At 39.7% G+C, this 22,512-nt stretch overlaps 1 protein-coding gene across 3 annotated transcripts in view; it reads left to right on the top strand.

Annotated features, from left to right (window-relative positions):
* The window catches only part of GRM5 (glutamate metabotropic receptor 5), a 528,959-nt gene that overhangs the window by 467,254 nt on the left and 39,193 nt on the right, over nucleotides 1-22,512 (top strand). For all 3 annotated transcript variants that reach the window (XM_029915032.1, XM_029915033.1, XM_029915031.1), the window contains exon 8: nucleotides 7,983-8,922. In XM_029915032.1, coding sequence (XP_029770892.1) covers nucleotides 7,983-8,922 — 940 coding nt within the window. The remainder of the gene's footprint in view (nucleotides 1-7,982; nucleotides 8,923-22,512) is intronic.

The raw sequence follows: 22,512 nt of genomic DNA, 5'->3' as shown, positions 1-22,512 counted from the left end.
CTAGAGATGTGTCTAGTAAAAAGCTGCTTCAGCCAAGGTCAGAGAGGTTGCTGCTTGTGTTATATTCTAGGATTTTGATAGTTTCCTGTCTCACATTTTGGTCTTTCATCCATTTTGAGTTTATTTTTGTGTATGGCGTTAAGAAGGTGGTCCAGTTTCATTCATCTGTGTCCCGCTTCTTCTTTAATGTAACTATGCATTCATTCAAGCTGTTTAACTCCCTGTTGTGTGCCAAGCACAGTACAAAAGCAAAGGCACTGTATCCTGCTGTCAAATTGCCAGGTAAAATAGACATGCAAACTCACTACGAGCATGATAGTTGTGCTATTATGTGCAAACAAATGTTGTGGAAATGGTGTGACAGGCACAGGCCCAGAGGTTTCCCACCTGAGAGGAATCTGTCCTTTGGGGTCAGAAAATCAGAAAAGCCATCCTCAAAGGATCTGTCAAATGAAAGAGTATGGAGGAGTTAGCTAGTGAAAAGGGAGAGGGGAAATGTAAAAATGGAGCAAATTCCAGTCAGCACATTTTACTATTTAAATTCATACTCTGTTTTTCCTCTCTTCTTTATCTGCAGTATGACCGGAAGTCATATTTTTCGAAGCTGTTCCCTACAAATGTGCATCTGTGATAATCCTTCCCCTTAGCACTCTGCAGTATCATTAAATCATCCTTTATGCTTTAATTATGAAATAAATCTTTGCATACAATTTCAAACTCCCTTATAAAATATAACCAATAAAAAGAACAAAAATAAAAACTAAATAAAAGCTATAGCCCTGAGTTGTCAGCTCTCTGAAGGGATTTTATTAAGGGACTCTAAAACAAAAATATTTAATAAACCATGAAGGGCATAATATAGGCTGGGTCCGATGATAAATGGAGAGCCGTGAGTCCCAATGTGGCAATGTTAGGAATGTCTCACAATCAATCTTCGGTATTTGGTACCCATTCAAAAAAATTTCAACACTAGAAAGCTTTAGGGACACAAAAGCAACAACTTAACAATCAGTGTCTCCGGTTCAGCAATGCAGGACGTATGTTCCAGTATGAGAACATTGCTGATGAGTTTGAACCCATGAGATTTCTCAGAAGAAGGCATGGACTTTTGTAAGGATAACAAATATCAAATATGTATGCCACTACTAGCCTCTCCTTGCTCATGGGCTGACACTGTTTATCATGATTCTCTTTACTACTAAGTAGCCTTAAGACCCCTTTCAAAGGGGCACTTGATCAGTTTCCCTCTCCTGATAGAGCATCAATTAATCAGTTAAAAAAAAGTCTCACAGGGTTTGACCTCAGCCCCAGTAAGTTAGCTTATTAAAACTTATATGATTCTATTATAAAATAGAATTAATAATACCTACCTTACTTGTTTATTATGAAGATTACTAAAATATATAAGTGAACATCTGACATATAGTAGGCACTCAAAAAATGTCAGTTTCCTCCTTTTTGTAATGTTGGCATAAACAGGAATGGTGTGGCTTCCTATTGAGGCAGTTCGTATAAAGCTTACCCAGCATTTTGGATACAGACTAAATTTTTATTTCAGGGAGTAATCGTGGTATGCTTTGTTTCATGATAAGATAATGGTAAAAATCAATTAATTCTAAAGTAAGCCTTCCCCACTGAGGACGTTTTTTACTGGCCTAAAGTAAGACATGTTGCAATTAACAGCCTACTTGAGAAGAGTGAATCTGAACTTCATAATTAGATGTCACTTCTTAAAGAATGACTTCTGTCTACTGCTTTTTTCTTTCTTCCACCTATGCTTCTCAGACCCAATGAGTTACTCATAGTTGGGTTAATTTGTCAATCATAAAGCATTTATCATTGCCAAGTTAGTACCAGGAATATTTCTAATGTGAAACAAGTCACCTCTAGACAGAGGTAAGCTTTTGACATACTTAGTTTTTCTTTCTCTGGTTACCAGAAACTTAAAAATTTAGGTGTAATGAACTGAATTTAGACTTCTATCTATAATGGTAATTAAGAAGTCTGTAACTTGGAGCATCTTAAAAGGGTTTGCAAAAATGACTTGTCCATACACCAGGATGAAAACTATAAACTTTCATTATATAGTAAATATATTAATTTATGAGTTGCTATGTTAACCATATGAATAAGGCACTGTACCAGGGATCTATCTGTGAGCAAACAAGATAAATTCCCTTACCTTAGAGTGTTAAATCAAGGAAAGAGGATAGACCTTAACAATCTAATCTTTCTCTCTCTCTCTCTCATATGCATACACAGGAAATAGATATTATAGTAAGTGCTACAAAGAAAAATACACACACACACACACACACACATGCACACACACCACTTCTAATTCTTCTGAACCATGGAAGTGATAAATAAATAAATCTATATCTATATCAAAAGATCAGGGATATGAGGAGGCAGAAAGAATTCTGTGTCTACATTCCTCTGGTATATCAGATTATCAGATCAACAGTTTAGAAATCAAAATCTAGACAAGTAAAGAAAGGAGTAAAGACAGATAAATGGTCAATGGATGGGACAGACTGAAACAAGCATGAGGCTAGTCACCAGTCAACACCTTGTACTCTGGGGAGATCTACTGCTTGTGTATCAAAGGGATAATCCTACAACAGCCCTGTATAGTTTTGTATACCTGAAATGGCCTGACCTGCAGCTGAGCACACATACATCTGATTCTGAGAAATTCTCAGCAACTTCCCTTCCTCCAAAAATATGGATATTGTTAAGGCATTTCTGCCTAGCTGACTTATAAAATATCAAGAATCCATCCCAGGTTCCTTGACTCTTCATTCCTTCTTTATCAACAGACACCTGGAATGGAATTTGAAAATGTAATAGTCTGGGAATTATTAACTACAAGAATATTAATCCTATGAAACTAATACCAAAAAATAAGTATGTGTACTAATTATTGCTAAGCAGTCATATTGTTTTTAGGTGTTCAGGAAATCAGTGGACCATCCATCCTCCCACTAGAGGAATGGAAAGCACATTCCTGGAATCCCAAGATGAATGTGGACAATAGAGTTTTGGCAGTTCACTCTACCTTTTTTTTAAAAAAAGAAAACCTCTTGTGTTTTCAATATATCTCATTTCAAGCTATTCAAGGATATATTATACTAGAGAACCATAGAATAAGGATTAAGCAGGAAAGAAGAGGACAGTGAGAAGTGGATAGCTACTTAAATAGATGTTATCAGAAAATAGATCTTGGTTTTCTGGTGTATTTATCATCTGCATTTCTAGAAAGGACTGCAATGTCATGCATTCTCTATGAAACTCTTATATGCTGCTAGGAGGAAACTTCATTGACATGATCAAGACTTTTTAATCTAAAACATAACACATGCTAAATCAATTAAATGTATAGTAAAACTGTTAAATAGATAGATAGATACTTAATTAGCCTCTATATATCCTTCTAATATGTAGTAATTGACGAGTACACTAAGACTACTTCCAGTAGCTTACCATTACACTAAGAAGGAAATAAGGATTTAAAAAATCCAGAAGGAAATAAAGAAGAACTTAGAAAGCATAACAGGGCATTCAAATGTTTGTAAACCAATGCACACAGCAGAAGTGGTGATCAATGAGAATTTAAATTTATATCATAATAGGATTAGCATTATTCTGAGATTTGGAAGAATATGTTCCATGATAGGAATACACCTATCAAGGTATCAAGGATACCACCTTGTTCAAAAGAAATACTATAGATCTAATAGCACTAAAAGTGGAAAGGTATAAGAGAAAGATACATCCCCAGAAGAGATGTATCAAACATGAAAAGATGAGCAAACATGAAGCTCAAAGCTTTGTGTGAGCCCCTGTAAGGGTTTTTTAAAAAAGGAAAAACTGAATGATATTGTTAGACAAGGGTGTGGTGGGCCATCCAATTGACCATTTCCCGTTGACTTCTGATGTACTTCTTTCCTTCCTTATGTCTTCCCTGGCATATGTTCCCCTCTGCCATTCCTTAACATTGGTGTTATGCTGGACTTCTAGGCTCTGCTCTCATCTATATCTGTGCATTTCCTCATTAATTGCCTGTATTTCCATGTCTCTTATTTCCCCCTGTAAACAGATGATTCCTAAATCTGTAACTTCCACCCTGAAAGCTCTTATATACCTCTGCTTCCTCCTACTCAGTAACTCATAGACATTTCAAACACAACATGTCCAAATTGGAACTAGATATCTTCCCCATAAAATGTGACCATTTTATTCCTGCAGCCTTCATCTTAGTTAGTAGCATTGCTGTCAACTTGGTTAAAAGAGTCTCCTGACTCTTCTGTTTGCCTCATAATATTTTTCAACTATAGGTCTAAAATGTCTTTACCAACTCAGTGTTTTCTTGAGGACAATGACTTAGTTTTTTCCCTATATCCCATGCTATATCCCATGACTATCCTCTTGTCTTCTGACCAGTTTATTCACCTCCAACCTCCACCTGTCATCCTGACCAATGGCTTTTCTAATCTATCTTCCCCCACCGCTAATCTTGGCCCTGAGACAATATAGTTTATGGAAAGTTTTAGGTAGGGCTAGGATGATCACATCTTGGAATTATCATATAGGACATTCACACACTGGATGAGAAGTCACACACTGGATTAATAGTCTATGGTTGGGCTGCCAACCAAGGACCAAGGACCAGTATCATCATTGAGCTTGTTTATTCAAAATAAGATTCATTTGTCCTACCCCAAATTGTTCTGATTAAAAATCTCCTGAGTTAGACCCTTGTGTTGTATTTTTGTAGACTCTGCAAGTGATTGTGATTCACATCCATTTTTGGAAACTCTAAGAACTTATCCAATTACAAGATTCAGTGATTATAACACTCTAATCAGAATCCAATTTGCTATTCCAAGAGAATAGTTACAAAAGTATTTTGTGCAATGGCAGCATTATTAAACTAAACATAAAGTCTTCTGAGTGGTTCACATTAAATGAAAAAAAACATGCATTTGAATGTATAAATTCTGCTAAATTTGTGAAAATAATCATATCACGTTAGAGGCATGCCTTACATACATTTCTTCCAATGCATGTATCTAGTGGGGTTTTATTTAGTTTCAGATATGATAAAAATGGGTTACATAGGAAGAGTTCAAAGACATTTGATAAAAGATACTCTTTTATTTGATGTAAAAATAATGGTGAATGCTGTCATATGAAAAAAATTTAGAATTAGTGTACTAATTGCATCTATATAAAAGCAATTAGGATTGAGCAGAACAGCAGAAAAAAAGTAGTAAATATTTATACATTTTTTTCAGTTCATTATCTTTAGCTGATGAAAGGATTCCAACTTCACATACCACATGTTTCCAATCCCAATAAGTTATTGTGGACATTAATAGTTCATGACCTAGGAGGAGAAACATGCCCCTTTAGAATTAACTATAGTACATAATAAATTTCATTGTCATATATGTATTCTAAATAAACAACTATGGAAGAATAAGGGGAGAATAAGATTAATCCATTTTCTCTTGTAAAATGGTCTCTGCAAAGAACAAATATATAAGTATAAAGCTAAACCCCATTGTATACCAAAGTGTCAGATACTGAATACCAACATATAAGCAGTATATATAAACATAGATGCCTAAAAAATAAGGATATAAGTATATTCATTAGCAAAGAGATATGTGTTTATTTATAATCACTGACATTATGTAAAATAGCTGTATTTAGTCTAGGCCATCCACATTTTTTAGGTTAAAAGCACTTAGTTTCACTATTAAATATACAGGTTTTTAAAATAAGAATGCATTTTTCCATAGAAACAATTCTGTAAAGTGTGCTGAAGATTCTAGCCTAACTCATAAATTCTATTAAAGCCATAATGATTTTAACAATAATACTAATGTTACTGTCTAAAATCTGAGATCAGAAAGAGACAGGCAGGGCAGAAATAAGGGACAGAGAATGTTTCCTTTCCTTTTTACAAGAGCTGCCTTTAGACATATTTTGAAAGAACCACATGCTTCTTTGCTATCAGTACTTATTGTCATCTCTCATACCTCCTACTAACCACTAATGTTCAAAACCACTTATTACAACACCTTTGATCATGGGTAATGGGAATTTAATAGAAAAATCTTACAACTATATCAATTAGGTTTGGCTGCATATATCGGGGTGGGGGGGGGGACGTAGCATAAACAAGGTAAATGTGATATACAAAGACTGAGTCTAGTCAGGGGTTCCATAGTCAACAGGGATTCCGGCTCCCTCTGTTTTTTCTCTTCCAAAACTCAGAACACATTTTCTCTCCTTGGTTACCTTATATTTCAAGGCAACTGCTGGAGCTCTAGCCACCATGTTTATATTCCAGACAGGAAAAGGAGAAAGCCAGGAAGGGCAAAAAGGGTATTCTCCAAGATGAGTCATTTTCCTTTAAGGAATTCCCTGCTTACATCTTTCTAGCTAAAACCTCATCACATAGCACATCTGACTACAAAGGTTGCTGGAAAATGTAGTGTTTTAGCTGCACCCTTTACCACCCCCAATTGAAATCAGAGATATGTTGCTGAGAATAAAGGGGGGAATGAATATTTGTAGGCAAGTAGGAATTTCTGCCACATTCCTCAAATATCTAGTGCTCCAGATTGTTTAACTCCTTTCCTACTTGCTCAAGATAGTTTCTTTATTTCTATGTTTCTATTAAATGTAACACATGCTACTTTACACAGAAATACACAGAGAGAGAGAGAGAAATGACCCTTCTAAAGCAGTGGTTCTCAACTTTGGCTGCATGTTTAGAAGCATTTAAAGTGTCTTTTTAAATTCCTGATGCTCAAGCCAATTACATTAGAAACTTGATACTGACACCCAGGCCACAGTATTTTTAAAAAATGTCTCCAGGTGATTCCAGTATGTAGCCAAGTTTGAGAACTGCTGTCCTAAATAAAGAAATGTGAAAAGAAGGTGCATAACCCAAATGATGCCAAGTTTTGACACTTTTTTCTGATGTGTACTGAAGTGATATAAAAACTGCAAACCATGAGTTGAAAATAATTTTAGGAATATTGCCACTTCCCACACAGGCCAATATTTTGCCTTTGGGGTCAGTTTTCCTCTGCCACCTCCTTCTTTTCTTTTAAAGCATCTTCTCTTCTATAACACTGGAACATATAGTTCTTTGAAAATCTTAACCAATTCATACAGCAGATTCAAGGATGGATCCAATGATCACCATCCTTGATATCTCAAGTAGCTCCACATCCATTTAAACTCTCTATATTGCCTCAGATAATTTTCAAATCTGCCCACACCTTTATCTCATCCCAAATCCACACAGCAACCAAAGGAATGTTTAAAATGTACATGATCACGCCATTTCACTCCTGTCCGTAGATCCTGCCCATGACTTCCTATTAGTCTAGGACTCTGTCCTGCAAGATCCCTTGCTGCCTACCTCCCAACTTTATCTAGGCCACTCATTACACTTGGTAGGTAGCCTCCTTTCATGCCTCCAGTGCCTCCTAGCCCTTTCCTTACAATTAATCTCTGTGTGCCAACTAAATCCCCAAACTTGACCAAACCAGCACTTCTATTTGCCAATTCCTGTTGAAGAAGGCTTTTATTGCTCACACAGACAGCGTCAGGAGCCATGCTGTACTTCTTAATGGTCCTTATTACAGTTGCAAGTAATTATTTAGAAGCACTCCCTCCCCAGTTATTTTTTATGAGAGCAAAGAACATGTTCTTCACCATCTTGTTTTCAGAACCGAGAACAGCTCCTATCACAGAGTCTGTGTTTGATACTATAAAGATAAGTATTTTATGAATCAGTATATGGAGAAATGAGTAGTACAGGTGACTGAGATTATTAGAAGGGTAAATTGGAGTCAAAGTAAAAGGGTCATAAGCAGCTTCTTGTAACATAGGCACAAGTGACCCAAATAAATGTTTCTTCCTTTTTTTCCTAATATGTGTCTGTGTCTCTGCAGGTTGTGATCTGATCCCAGTACAGTATCTTCGCTGGGGTGACCCTGAGCCCATTGCAGCTGTTGTGTTTGCCTGCCTCGGCCTGCTGGCTACCCTATTTGTTACTGCAGTCTTCATCATTTACCGTGACACGCCAGTAGTCAAGTCCTCCAGCAGGGAACTCTGCTACATTATCCTTGCTGGCATCTGCCTGGGTTACTTATGTACCTTCTGCCTCATTGCAAAACCCAAACAGATTTATTGCTACCTACAGAGAATTGGTATTGGTCTTTCCCCAGCCATGAGCTACTCAGCCCTCGTAACCAAGACCAATCGTATTGCAAGGATCCTGGCTGGCAGCAAGAAGAAGATCTGTACCAAAAAGCCCAGGTTCATGAGTGCCTGTGCCCAGCTAGTGATCGCTTTCATCCTCATATGCATTCAGTTGGGCATCATCGTTGCCCTCTTTATAATGGAACCTCCTGATATAATGCACGACTACCCAAGCATTCGAGAAGTCTACCTGATTTGTAATACCACCAACCTCGGAGTTGTCACTCCTCTTGGATACAATGGCTTGCTGATTTTGAGCTGTACCTTTTATGCTTTCAAGACCAGAAATGTTCCGGCTAACTTCAACGAGGCCAAGTATATTGCCTTCACAATGTACACCACCTGCATCATATGGCTGGCCTTTGTGCCAATCTACTTTGGCAGCAACTACAAAATCATCACCATGTGTTTCTCAGTCAGCCTCAGTGCCACAGTGGCACTGGGCTGCATGTTTGTGCCGAAGGTGTACATCATCCTGGCCAAACCGGAGAGAAATGTGCGCAGCGCCTTCACCACATCTACCGTGGTGCGCATGCACGTGGGGGATGGCAAGTCCTCCTCAGCAGCCAGCAGATCCAGCAGCCTAGTCAACCTGTGGAAGAGGAGGGGCTCCTCTGGGGAAACCCTAAGGTAAAAGTTGTTGGGGGTGGGGGGAGTTTGGGGGCACTGGTCCCAATGGCTGAAGCAGTGATATTTGCTTCCTGGGTCTTTTAAGTGGGAAATATATGAGTGAATGAAACTGTGGGAGGCAAGATGCTGGGAAAAATGCCTTGGACATTCTCACTGAATGGTTTTCATGGGGTTAATTGGACATGGACCCAGTTAGTTACTTATGCCAAAGCCAGAAACAGAGAAGTGGGAGAACAAAAGCAGAGTTTCAGCAAAAGGGAAGTGAGGGTCCAAAAGGACAGAGAGAACACAGTTAAGTCATTAAGCTGGGTCAAGGACCTATAGATCCTAAGGGGACAGAGATACAGAGTGGACCAAATTCTAACTCACCAGAAGACAGTAGAGAAGGTTATTGTTAACAAAGATCATGCTGAGCACAGTGTGCCAAGAGCCTTGCACACCTGACTGCATTATGTGCCTGAACCTTTTTCAAGCTCAGAAGAGTCCTTAACTGTTCATCCCATGAGACATATGAATGTAGAATTTATATTTTAGTTCTTAATGGGCAATTTGAACTCTTAGGGAAATGCCTAAGAATCTGAAAGGAACAAAACAACAGAGGAATTTTGTATATAATCTTCCTAAATAACTAGCCAGTTTCCCATTTTCTCTGTGGCCCACAGTCTCACCCCACCCTTCATGGGCAGTATCCCATGTACTGGTTATTGGGCACTTCCCACATGAAAATAATCTGGAGCCAACAGCCAATGATTTACCCCATGTGAGGGACTTCTCTATGTGATAAATGACACCTCAAGCACTTCAAAAGCAATGAGATCATCTTTTATTTAGCCAATTAAGATCTGTACCTTTAGTAAACACCTGGAGAATACTGTTAGCATAGATTACTATATTCCATGCTGTCCCAGAGAAGTGTGGTTCCTTAAAGTCTGTTTAAGTATGACAAACTCTGAGAACTGAAAGTGTAACCTATCTTCCCATAGAGCTGCTTAGATTTACGCCAGTGGTAAGCCTGGCTAGTAACCACTAGCTCCATCCCTGCTTCTCTGAGGAAGTGAAGACTGTGGCCTCTGTAAGGGGCTGATGTGAAATTAGTTCAACTACTACTTTCCCAACATGGGAGCAAAGAGATCAGTGGCTTGGGAACAAATTTGGAGGTATTAAAAAGGCCACATAGAATGTTACTGGTAATAAGGATTTCTGCATTTAAGAAGTACATATCAAAAGAGCTAGTCAGAACATCATCTGCTTACTCTACAGAGATTTGACAATTTTTCTAAAATCTAGATAAATAAATGAAATATAAACCACATTCAAGTGGAAGATAAATAGCTAAATATTGCTTGAACAGTTCTCTTATACTATCACTTAGCCTGCATGGAAAGTCCCACCTTTCCATCAGCCCTAATTCTTCAAAGCCTGAATAATGGTGATGGTAAAGATACCGTGTCTTCTGAGGACTGAAAAGCACTCATAAGATACTTAATCACATAGATTAATTTATTTGCATTAACTTGTATCTTGCCACTTTTCCCTCTAATTCTTCCATGCCTCTCATTCCTTTCCATGTACATTGTTCAAGATATTTAACTAAATTGTAAACCTTGGGTAAACGACAGTGTCTTCTCCTACTTCAATAAATCATATGGTCTGTCCATAGAAAGCCCTTCATATATCTTACCTGCCAGAATATTTTCCATCTGCTTTCCTGACTCTCCCACCCCTAAAATATTCTTTCTCTGAAACTTTTGCAAGCTCAGCCTTTTATTTTGTCTAAGAAAATGTATTTTTCAAACTTTTACTTTACCAGTCTTTCTTTAAACTCTTTATTCAAGTAAAATCTTCTAAGGCATCCTGATAGGTAAAACAGACAGGTCGCCAGAGGGATGGAGTTGTGAGCCTGCGCCTATGCAGCCCAAAACCTCCCTAGGGCAGGCTCCTCAGACTGTGTGGAGCAGTGGTGAAGAGCACGGGTTTGCAGCCAGCTTCTCCTGAGTCTGAACACTGGAACCGCCATTTCTTCTGTTTGAGCCTTGGTTTCTTCAGCTGCCACACTGAGATCTTATCACCTACTCAAAGGGTAGTAAAGAGTAAAAGAAATAATATATGTGTAAAGGCCAGCTACACAGTAGATACCTCACTGAATGTATTAGAGTACAGAGCTAGGCAGCTCTGAGATTGAAGATTGGCAGCATCACCTACGAGCTGCGGGACCATAGGCAAATCACTTAACCTCTCTCTGCCTTAATTTCCTCCTCTGATGAATGAAGATAATGAAATACAGACTTCATGCAGTGGTTGTGAGACTAAATGAGTAAATATATGTAAAGTGTATGCCAGGCCGTAAACACTTCTTAAGTGTTTGTTTGCTATTATTTTTAACTACGTTAACAATTGTCAGACTTCTTCCACACCTGAGAGCATCTGTGTCAGGTCTGCAAACAGGATGATCCTAACAGCAAAGAGAGCGTCATAAAAGGCAGTATATCTCTATAGACACATTAATTACACAGCCTGAGCTTTCCAGAGCCTCTCCATTTTTACATGGTCTAGTTCCTTGCCAGATTGTAGAGGATACCCTTTGTCCTAATTTAAGCAGGATAAGCTCCTTGGGAGTGGGAGCCTTCTCTACCTTGTCATTGTTGTGCCTCCAGTGCCTGGAAGTACCAAGAAGGGTACCTGACACATAGAAGACAGTAAATAATCTGTGGTATACTTACTGAGCAAATAAAGTGGGGAAGGTTGTAATGCAGTGGTATTTTCTGCTTGTGTTCACATGTGCAAACTACTATCCCTTAGTGGTTCTACCACTTTTTATAACATTAAGCCTACTGTGATCTGTATTACAAATATCCCCTGCACTCCTGTGGTCTTCAGTTTCTGCTCAGAATCAGGTCATTAATCCCATCCACTGATCTCATGCTCTGCTATAATTCTAACGTATCTCTAGTAACATTAGATTATTATTTTTAATATTTGCTTTATACTTTAGTAAATAAGGGGCAACATAAATAACAAAATTACCTAACAATGCCAGTAGAAAACAAATTCTCAGGATTTGTAGCAGTATTTTAACTTGTTTTAGCTACAAGGACATGTAGTCCTTGATGACTGGATTTTGCATTCAGCACATTTGGGTATTAAAACGTCTAAGGGGGTAAGGAGGGAACTTTGGCAATTGTTGGGTTTTCTGTATGCAGTTTTGGCAAATGTTGGTGTGATTATACCTGAGACAGGCTATTGTCTGATTATATAGTGACTTCTTTTTTGCCATTAACCAGCATATTCAGGTGGAACCTGCTTTGCATAGAAGAAAGGCCAGAAAAAAACTATAATACCCTTGCATCACACAATCCCCTAACTATCCCCTCCTTTTAAGCTATAACCCTAAAAAATAAATTAGATCCAGACTAAAATTAGTTTTCTCTGTCTCCCATGAGCTCTCATACAAAGTATTTCGTCTCTGTTATCCAACACCAAGATGTTTAGACTCTTAATATAGTATTTATCATCACATTGTAAGACATAACTGGTTATGTATGCATTTATCTTCCCTTTTATTTTATAAAGGCCAATATGTATCACATTATCTACCTCTTGGGTTTAAATAATGGGGAAACAAGTGAACTCAGAGCTTATGATATTTTCACATTTTCTTCTAAATTATCTTCATTAGTCAGGCTTCTCAGGCTTGAACTCTGTAAGATGCCAATAAACCAATCTGTTGGGATCTATGGTGGGCTTAAATAGTTAACTCTCTGACTATAGGTCTCTGGGGAGAAGTAGCTGCTATACAGGACCCAGCCTGGTTCTGCTTTCTTCCATCTGTTAAATGGAGAAATGGGCTCCGAGAAACCCAGAGTAGGTCCAGGCCCTGTTTGAAAAGACCTATGCATATCCCTTCCACATCTTATGGCAGACAGCTAGGGCTCCATTTTGAGGACGGCACTAATTTCATACTTTAGGGTGAAAATAATACCTCCTGAGGTTCTAGTGACTGTGTTTCCAAAAGTTAGGACACACTTTTGGAGTAGCAAACGTAGAGACAGTAGATACTAATACATCAAGCTACTTAATAGGTCTGGCTTTGGAGCCACACCTAGAATGAAATCTAGCTGTGTAAGTTTGAACAAGGTATGCCAGTCTGTCTCCTTAGCTGTAAAATGATAGATGACGATCCTTGTTGTGAGAGTAAATGAAGTGATATGTGTTAAATGCTTTGCTATTAGCACATTAAAAGCATTCGATAAATGGTGAACTTCTTTAGAAATGTGTTCAGCTGCAAGTAAGAGAAAGCGGGACTTTCAGAGACTTACAGGAGTTGTATGGGTTTAGCTTTCCTCACGTTACAAGAATACGTAGACAGACAGCTCCCGTTGTTCCTCCACTGCTCTCAGTGGTGCCAGAGCTGACTTCTCCGCTCTTCCAAAGGCCTTTTACTTATGCTTGCACAACAGTTCCATACACTGCATCCTTTTATTAGGGAAAACTGAAGTCTTCTTAGAATTCCATAACAACTGCCTTTATTTCTTTATTTCTCATTGGCTAAAGCTGTCTCATGTAGCTGCTACCCCTTGTTGCAAGAGAGTAGAAAAAAGTGTGCATTTAGTTTTTACATCTTCTATAATGGAAAGAAAAGGGAGAAGGGAAATGGAGAGAGAGAAGCAAGTCAAGTGCTTGTGGAATAAGCCCACGAATAGTGTCTCCCATGGAAACTGGTACTACCTAGCAGTAGTATTGGCAGGAGTCATGGTAGTAAAATTATGTAGTGGTCACAAAATATTGAAAGTAGAAGCAGTAATCGTCCCCATTTTTCAAATGTAGAACTTGAGGTCCAGCTTGGTTAGAACACTGGCCCACAATCTTGTAACTAGTAAGTTATATAGCCGTTCTTAACTCAAGCCTTAGCTTGTTGGCATTAGAACTCGGCATTCCCTGGAATGTATTCTTTAGAAAGCTAGTCTCACAAATTGTTCCATGAAAAAAAAATTTATTTGGTCAAACAAGTTGGAAAAAACTCTGACTATTCTTTTAGAACCCTGTGACTGCATTTAGGAATAAACACTGAGAAGTTCTGCAGCACAGAAACCATTCATTTGTTAATTCTTTTCCATCACTTCCCAAACTGATTGAACACAGGACTATTCTATTTCAAGTAATCTCCTAACATTCTGGAGAACTGACAGCACAAAGGGGACTCACTATGGAAAATATCAGAGCTGAAGAGAACACGTGTTTCTGGAGGACTGAAGGGTAGTTCATACCTTGAGTGAGAAGGGGACCAATTTCCACCTCAGGGCGTGAAGAAAGAATCACTTTTGTTCACTGAGCACCGAAGAGGAAAATAGAGCTAATTCTAACGGACCTAGCGGTTTTCTGGAACGTTAGATAGGCTCACCCTAGAGAACCGAAAAGAAAAGTGCCCCGAGTCAGTCATTCAATTCACTGAAATAGCAAAGGGAGATTTTTATTTAAATGGGAGTGAGTCACTATAGATTTTTTTAAATATAGAAACGTACTATTTATGCCATCAATGTATAGAGGTCCCTGTGATTAACGTTTTGGTTCTAGACACTAATTCTCCAGCACGACATGGTGCAGCATCAAATCATTGTCAAGCAGAAAATGCCAGGCTTCCATGTAAGGCCTTCACTTCAGCTGCAAATTGACGAATGAACACAAAACCAGTTCTGACCTAAGTAAAGCATTGAATTTGATGAGTCTAAACTTCTGGCTCTCCAAGATTCAGAACTTCCAGGGTCATGGGCTGAGTTTCTAAGATGCAGTGGGCATCTCACGGCTACAGGAACAGCAGAGGCCTGTAGCTCTAAATCATAAATTTTCTCAAAAGGTAAAACCCTCGCTGGGCAGAAACATTAGCGTTGCCTCCACCTTAGTTTTAGAAACTATCATTTGCCACTTTTGTTTTAATTAACTAATTAACTTTGTTTTCGTTTACATTGTCATGAGAGCCCAGTTAGACAATCTGCTACAGCAACTGCTAGCCCTTCCACAACGTTGTCCAGATCATCCTGTGCCTGGAAAACTGGTTCTCTTGTGCGAATTCCGATCTACCCTCTCTAGTACCTGAGCTCTGATGACTTCCAATTGTTTAGATTTCATCAAGGAGTTATTAGTCTGTGTGAAGTGATGTTCATGCTATCCCTTCCTCTTTAGAATCGTCTGCCCTTTCCTTCCATCTTAGTAGGTGGTTTTTATCATCCAGGCCCCAGCCTATCAGATTAAACTATCTCATAGATTTTCCCTCATCTGGACTCTCGGAATATTTATCACACATTCCCCAAACCTTCTTCGTTTATTATTCATTCACAAACAGAACTGACCACTGCCGGGCACTGTGGTAGGCCCTGGGGGGGTAGGGTTGTTTTGTATGTATATACAATATTTTCACAACTATCTAATGCTGTCGTAAGTGTATTTATAACTTCCTCAGTACCTAGCCTAGTGCCTGACATAGCAGTGTTCAGTGATGGAGTCTGAATCTGGTCGGGAACAGCTTTCAGGGCTCACACTGCCATTCCAGGGAGCAGAACCACTCACTGTGTGGACTTGATTGCCCAGATTTTATCTGGTAATGCTTTATTCTAAAAATATAAGAAAAAAAAAACTTTTTGCTAAAAGCAACCTTTTTGTTTTCAGTCAAGCTTCCATTGAGTGCCAGCTCTGTGCCAAGCACTGTTCTAGATTCTGGGGATACAAAGATAAGTAAGAAACAGTCTTTGAGGAGCTCTCAGCCTGCCAAAACAGGACTGGAAACAGGTTAATTTCGATAAAGTGCTATAGTGCTATGATCAGAGTTCACGGGAGAATAGAGGGACCCAGAGGCAGAAGCAGCAAATTCTACATGTTTGAGAATTAGAAAAACCTCCCAAAGGAACCAATTCAAACAACAGATGCTATGTAAATGCTTTCTTCCTGGGGTGCCTGGGTGGCTCAGTTGGTTAAGCATCCAACTATTGGTTTCGGCTCAAGTCATGATCTCACCCGTTGGTGGGTTCAAGCCCTGTGTCAGACTCCGCACTGACAGTGCAGAACCTGCTTGGGATTCTCTGTCTCCCTCCCTCTCTCTCCCTCTCTCTCTTTCCCCCTCCCGCCACTCCTGCTGTCTCTGTCTCTCTCTAAATAAACAAACAAACAAATAAATGTAAGTAAATGCTTTTTCCCTGCTTAGGGGTCCTCAGGGGTTCACCAGCTGGGAAAGGATAGAGCCAAACTTCCTACTGTGGCAGGAATGGCCCCTTGTGGTATGACTCCTCCACCTCCCCCCACAACCCCTGGGCCAGGCTTGCATGTAGTCACTCCCTGCTTGGCTTTCCATTCTGACCTATTCAATTTTCTTGCTTTCGGGCCTATATCAATGCAGCTAATTCATTATAAAATACACCTGTGCCATCACCCTCAAGTCTCCCTCAGCTAACTCACACTCATCTTTGATACCGCTTTTACTGGAAAGTCTATTCTGACCCTCTGAGACTACATTAGGTCCCCTCTTTATGATCTAAATGAGCTGTGTGCTTCTCATATACAATATTCATCATCCTGTGTTATAATTACATGTTTAATTGTAAGACTTTCTTGCACGCGCACGTGCACACACACACACACACACACACACACACTATACTGTGAACTTACTAAGCCCAGGGTCCGTGTCTTTTTTATTTTATATGCCATTAGTAACCAGCACAGCACCAGGCACATAGTTATCACTCAAAAATATTCGTTGAATAAATGGATAAACGGATAGGATACAAATAATGACACTTGAACTACACTGGCATTTGACAGAGAACATAAAGAAGGGCTGAAGATAGTGAATGATTATGTTCATTGAGCACTTGTGATGCGCTATGTACTGCTCTAAGCCCCTTATATGTATTAAGTCTTTTATTCCTCAGAACAATCCTCATCTTACAGATGAGGCCATCGAGGTAAGCAGAGGCAATCCACTTGCTCAAACCCATAGAGTACATCGAGGAGGTGGCTTCAAATACGGCAGACTGGCTTCAGGGCCCACAAAGGTAGCCATGAAACAATGATTCTCCATTCCAGCTCTTCATTTTTCAGAGCCTGAACTGAGAAAAATTGGGATTGAATAGGTGTGAAATGTGACTTCCCCCCAAGAGTTTCCCTGAAAACTGCTCCTGTGGAACTTCATGGCACTGTGTTTTCTCGATATGGTTATACCTCAGCCTGAGCCTGATTTGACTTGCATTTTATCAACTTTAATGACTACCTGATATCTTTTCTATTTAGTGGTGATTTTTTTAAGTTTATTTACTTTTTTGAGAGAGACAGAGACAGTGTGAGTCAAGGAGGGGCAGAGATAGAAGGAGAGAGAATCCCAAGCAGGCTCCAAGCTGTCAGCCTAGAGCCTGGCATGGAGCTCAATCTCACGAACCGAGAGATCATGATCTGAGCCAAAACCAAGAGACAAACACTTAACCAACTGAATCACCCAGGCACTTCTCATGGTGATTTTTAACTACCTATGTGGATTTCGTGAGAAAAAAGTCTGGCTGATTTGTTTTTACCAGTTATAGCATTTATTATATTTATTAATATTGCCATTTTGTTATAACTAGGAATTTTGATGATTTACTAATTTCCTACTTAATTTTTGTTTGTTTTTTGGTATGCCTAATCTCAGATAAAATCTCAAGAAATAAGCGAGGAATCTTAATGTTTCCAACTTTACCCCAGTCCAGTTTAATTCCAATTAGTGTTTAGAGTAACCACTGTAGACTAAGTACACCACTGAATGCTAGGAATATAAAGATAAATAAGATACAAGCCCTGCCCTTAGCATCAGCTTACAGAGTAGTGAGAAAGGCCAAACCATAACCAAATCACTAATTTTCGTATTGTATAAAGTACTAAAGGAGACTATACTCAGGGAAGTCAGGCTCAAAAGGGCACTTTGCCTGATCTGCAGGTTTGGGGAAGGTTTCCTAGAAGAGTGACACTTGAATTGCATCCCAAAGAATGAAAGATTATGTGAACCAGGTGAAAATCACAGGGTACACAGTTTGGGGGAACAGATGAACAACAGCCCAGAAGGATGACCCATCATAATGTGGTCAGGGAGTTAGTGTATAAAATGTGTGTATTCAGGTAGTATGGAATGGCCTGTAGATGCTTGTAGGGAAGAGGCTTAGCCTGATCGGGGGACTGTGAGCTGACCACCTTCCAGCTGTCTCAACTTCCTTTCAACAGCCTTTTCTGTTTACCATCCAAATTCCTCACACTCATGGCCACCTCCCAACACCAATGTGATGCCTCTCCAACTACCGCCAACCAAAACTTAGGTGTCCTCACCCTTCCTCTCCACTAGACAACAAATTCATCTGTGCTTTTACAGTAATGATCATCAGTGACCTGCTTCATCCTTTATGGATTAAACCCTTATCAAGCAATTACTTTATTGCAGAGACTGTGCTAAGTACCAATACATTATCTCATTGGATCTTCATGCAATATTTTATAACAGAAAGTATTACCCCCATCCACAGCTAAGAAGACAAAATAACTGAGGCATGAAGAAGTTAACCAAGCTTTATTTAGTGCATGCTTAATAAGTAGTAAATTTCAGATTCAAACCCACGTCTATATGTTTTTATAGCCCTTTTTTATTTTAATATTGCCTTTCTGATGGATTCATTTTTCAGCCATGTACATCCCACTGTGTCATTGTTGTTGATAAATAAAGTCACTGTGAATATATTTCTGCCAAATAAAATATTAACATTTTGATTTTAATTTACTCCCAGAGAAATGACCCTAAAGGTGACTTTTTTTTTTTTTTTTTTTTTGGCATACAGGCAGATCAGTGAAGGTGACATCATGGAACAAGTAGCCTGTCAGTGTCCATCCTGTTATAACTTGGCATCAGCACTGTGGTGTAGGGAGTGAGCCTTGACAGCAAAGATGTGGATTCCAATCCTGGCTCTGCCATGTACAAGTTGGGAGTTTAGACAAAGCACTTAATTCTCAGGGCCTCTGGAGAATGAGGATGAGAATACTTATCGCGCTCTGTATTATGCACCCAATGATCCTGTGATCCTGTGGTCACTGTGCACATATTACAGAGTGTGCCCCACAGTCCAGGTTCATGAGATGTGAGTTTCCTTTTTCCTAATCATGGGGTCATCTCAGTTCATGTCCACCCAAAATACAGCTCTGGTGACATAATATGAGGTTTCATGACACCATTCTTCAGGAAATTTACTGAAATGGAAATCTCTGACTTTGGGAATCTGGCCTGAATTACTAGCAAACATTGCTACATCCTTGGGGCCCAGAGTTCTCTAAATCTCCATTATATTCTTGGGTAGTAGGTTACAAAGTTTCTGTCAGTGCTTTCTCAGAAGTTAGGCTTTCCTCCAAGTTTAAAGGTGATTTGTGTTAGCCATTTTTCTCATTCCCCTTGTGGTTTTGGCAGTGCATTTATATTTCTTCATAAAAAATTTTTTGAGTTTTTATTTGGCCCAGATGGATCCATTTCACTTAATGTTTAGAAACTACATAATGAATCACTATGGTAAATTTTATAGATCACATGATATGAAGCTCTCTTTGGGAAGGCAAGTGTGTGCTCACGTTTTTCACTTATGTTTAGCCAAAAACAAACAAAAAAAAACCAAAAAACAAACAAAAACAAATGAGACAACTGACAGGCTTGCTGCCTGCCTTGTTCTCAGGCTTCACGACTGCACACTCAGGATGGTGGGAGCTGCCAGAGAACATGACTCTCTCTGCTGAGTTAAAAATGACACGGCCAAAATGCAAACTAATGACACTGTTTTCTCTAATTTGTTATTCATGTGGCTTTTTTAGTTGGAAAAAAAAAAGAGAGACAGTGACTTGGTAAACAAGCATAGATCTGTCATTGACCTTGCTCTTCCAAAACAAACAATAACTGAAGAAACAAAGTGTGGTAAACCTAATGAAGCTCCCAGAGAAGATGAAGATGATTATAATCAGCATTTGTTAAGCAACTCCTGGTCTGGGTGAGACACTATACCATGTGTATTACACATCAGTATCCTCTAGAATAAAGCTCCCCACGCCCAGAGTTTCTGAGACAGTAAGTCTTGGGTGGGGCCAGAGAGTTTGCATTTCTAACAAGCTCCCAAGTAATAATGATTAATATTGATGAATGAATTTGCTGGTGACATAGGGATTACACATTGAGAACTTTGTCTCAGCTAACAACAACCGTGTGAGTTAGATAATGTTATTATTCTCTGTTTTAAAGGTGAGAAAACTTAAGTGCAGTGAGGTTAAGTGTTTTGTGCATGATTGCACAGCTCTTAAGGGATGCAGGTGACTTTCACACCCAAGTCTAAACACCCTGGCTGTTTCCACAATAACTTTACTGAGAAGCTTTCAAAAGGATATATCAAGTGGGTAATTGTTCCTCCTTCCTGTTTGCCCAATATTAGGGTTTTTGTCTGTGGACTCAAACTCTAGGGCATTGCCTGCCCACCTGGGCATAGGAAAATAATAACACTACTGTTGCAAGAGGCTTGCTATTGGTTGGGCTATTAAGCATAATTTCTACTCTCTGCTCATAATGTCCTCCCACCTTCTCCTCATTTGACTGAAGGATATACATTTTTGCCTCACTGGAGCCAGTGTCCAATCAGGAGAGCTTCCATCCCCCTACACTCAGGTCCATATAAACAAGTGCATCAGTGCCAAATGGGAGGGTGTGATCAACTAATAGGCTGGGGAAGGGCCTTGGCACATACATTGGCTAGAATTTCAGTGTTTGGTCACCATATAATATTGCCATAAAAAGAAAAGCAAAAGCAAACCGGTGGAGCCACTTTCTTCAATTTTAAATGGAATGGGTAGAACAAGGAAGGTAAAAGAGCAGTGTAAAATCAACATGGATGTCCTCTATGGATGTCCTCTGCAGGAGGCAGAACAGTAACCCTCAAGCATGGTAACGTTCCACTCCCTGGAACGTGTGAATATGTTACCTTACGTGGCAAAAGGGACCTTGTGGATGTGATTATGTTAAGGATCTTGAGAAGAGATTACCCTGGACCAATCAGGTGGAACTAAGGTCACACAAGCATTGCTATAAGAGGAATCCAGAGGTGACAGAGCCAGAGAGACATTTAAAGATGATTCTCTGTAAGATCTGGAGCTCAACTAAGCAATTCTATTCTAACCATAACACCCCCAAAATGCTATCTTGGCTCAGACAGAGAGAGAGGAGTTACTGGCCTTCCCTAAACAAAACCCTGGTGAAGTTCCATGACATTCCGCAAGGTTTTACTCTGGCCATATGCATCACACATACACACACATGCACATATTGTACCAGAAATCACTGGGGGCAAGGGCATTTTCTTATTTATCCCTAGGTTGGCTCTGGGTTAGGACCTTAGTAAATTGCTATTGTGGTCATACAGGAGGTAAAAGAGAAATCGAGTTCTTCTGATCCCTCCTGCTTATGCTTCGTCCCCTCTGCTCTACATCACCCATCTTAACTAGCCTCTGTGTGATGTCCTGGTCATTTCACTCTGACCCGCACCAATGTCTTGGTCAGAAACTAAAGAGAGCAGTGCCCACTTGACCCATTGGTGGGAGTCAGGCACACCAGAGAATGTGTTCTGATTCAGGGAGACACATTGTGACATTGAGGGGAAAAGACGCAGTAGGAGCATCTGAGGGAATTAAGAGGGAATTTGAGTTCAGGGTGAAGAGTGGATACTTCTCTCAGGGACTATCCAGCCACAGGTACTGCCAAGTGTGCATCCCATTACCGGAGAATGGACTGGGGCAAAAGTACACAAATTCTCCTCCATGCATAGAGCTAGTGCCTGCCAGGATAGCAAAATGAGAAACAAATGTTCTAGCCCAAATGGACCAGCAAGCACTCTTCCCTTTCATTGGTTAACCGATAAAAATATAAGAAAACATTGATGTCAACATCCACTAATAAGAGAAGTCTAACTTTAGGACTTCTTTTAATCTGAAAGATGTTTGAAATTTCTGATGATACTTGAGAAAAACCGAGCAAATTGACTTCAGAAAGGAACTTACGAAGACACATTAGCAGAATGCTAATGTGCTGAACTGGAGCTAAACGGATGCAGACTTCTGATGTCTTGACTGTCTTTTTCACCTTCAAACTCCAAATCCCTGCATCAAAGCACATGTTATCTAATTTCCCCTCGGACATTTCCAGAGGCTTTCATTTAATTGTATTCACAGGGCAGACACTGCTTTGCGACTGCATCTCCAGGGAGAAAAGTGCCAGACAGAGAGCAAGTCGAGAGCTGAAAGGAGCAGACAGCCTTTAACTCAGGGCATTTCTAACCAATCTTCAGTGGTGCCAGTGAAGAGCCAGGCTTTAAGTGTCAACTGTTTACAGACTCTCCTTTCTCTTTTCCTTGCCCCACAGCCCTCAGGCCCACCCTGAGCAGCAGGGGACTGGTCCCACTTCTGGCCACTAGGTGGCAGGCAGGGTTCTCTGGGCAGCTCCAGTGGGAGAGAGCATTTCGCTGGTCTGGTGCAGCAATGATAGAAGACACAAGCTACCGTGGGCTTGTA

This window comes from Suricata suricatta, chromosome 11 (genome assembly GCF_006229205.1).
Source record: "Suricata suricatta isolate VVHF042 chromosome 11, meerkat_22Aug2017_6uvM2_HiC, whole genome shotgun sequence".
Lineage (NCBI taxonomy): Eukaryota > Metazoa > Chordata > Mammalia > Carnivora > Herpestidae > Suricata > Suricata suricatta.
Note: the sequence above shows the minus strand (reverse complement) of the source record. Positions and strands in the feature narration are given on the sequence as shown.